The 913-nt window shown below is 41.8% G+C and overlaps 1 protein-coding gene across 1 annotated transcript in view; it reads right to left on the reverse strand.

Annotated features, from left to right (window-relative positions):
* Nucleotides 1-913, reverse strand: part of PRIM1 (DNA primase subunit 1) — a gene marked incomplete in the record, with an annotated part of 30849 nt that overhangs the window by 2863 nt on the left and 27073 nt on the right. Inside the window, 1 exon segment of the mRNA XM_027767159.1 lies at nucleotides 255-353. Coding sequence (XP_027622960.1) covers nucleotides 255-353 — 99 coding nt within the window.

The raw sequence follows: 913 nt of genomic DNA on the forward strand, positions 1-913 counted from the left end.
AAAAAAAAAAAAAAAGAATTGCTCATTTAAGGGCCGGCAGGTAGCATGGTGGTTAAGGCGCTGGATCACCCACATAGTGATTGTGGTTTGAGTCTCGGACCTGGCGGCTTGCTTGCTCTCACTCTCTGGTAAAATTGCAGAATAAAAATAAACAAATAAATAAATAAATAATTTAAAAATTGCTCATTTGCTGGATGCTTAAACTATTTACAGTAAGGTCTAACTAGATAAAAAGGAAAGGCATAGAGTCTTACCACTCTTCTTGAGAAGTTCTCCTTTACGTGATTTATCCAGGTTTTCAAGAAAATGTTCAAAAACTTTCACATAAGGTGCTAGGCTGGTCTTCTTGTAATCTAAATTATGAAGAATGTACATTATAATTAATAGGTTGGCAGCAAGAATAACATAAAACTGTAGGTTTCTTGTAAGAGCTCTCTAGAACAGGGGGCCTGTGGCTGGTGTAATAGTTTCGCTGCTAGACTCCCACGAAGACGACTGCAGTTTGAGTCCCGGATCTGGCAGCTTAAAACTTATGCCAGGTGTGTGTGCGTGTATGACCAAGATCCTGAGAAGAGAATGGAGGAGGGACTGTGGCGTGGCCATCCCCCTAGGGGGTGATTTCTCACTTTCTGTCTCTCTGGTGAGTGCATGTGCCATATAGCAAAAATCTCTTAAAAACAAACAAACAAACAAAAAACCTCTCTAGAATAGCAGTATTCAATAGAGAAAAAAAAATTTTTTTTGGAGAGATTTTCGCTATAGGGCGCATGTGCTTGCCAGACAGACAAAGAGAGACATAGAGACAGAAAGCGAGAAATCACCCCACGGGGGGATGGTCACGCCGCAATTCCTTCTCCTCCATTCTCCTCTTGGGATCTTGGGCATGCACGCACATGCGCCCGGCATGAGTTTT

The sequence above is a fragment of the Tupaia chinensis genome, unplaced genomic scaffold (assembly GCF_000334495.1).
Source record: "Tupaia chinensis unplaced genomic scaffold, TupChi_1.0 Scaffold143970_1, whole genome shotgun sequence".
NCBI classification, from domain to species: domain Eukaryota; kingdom Metazoa; phylum Chordata; class Mammalia; order Scandentia; family Tupaiidae; genus Tupaia; species Tupaia belangeri.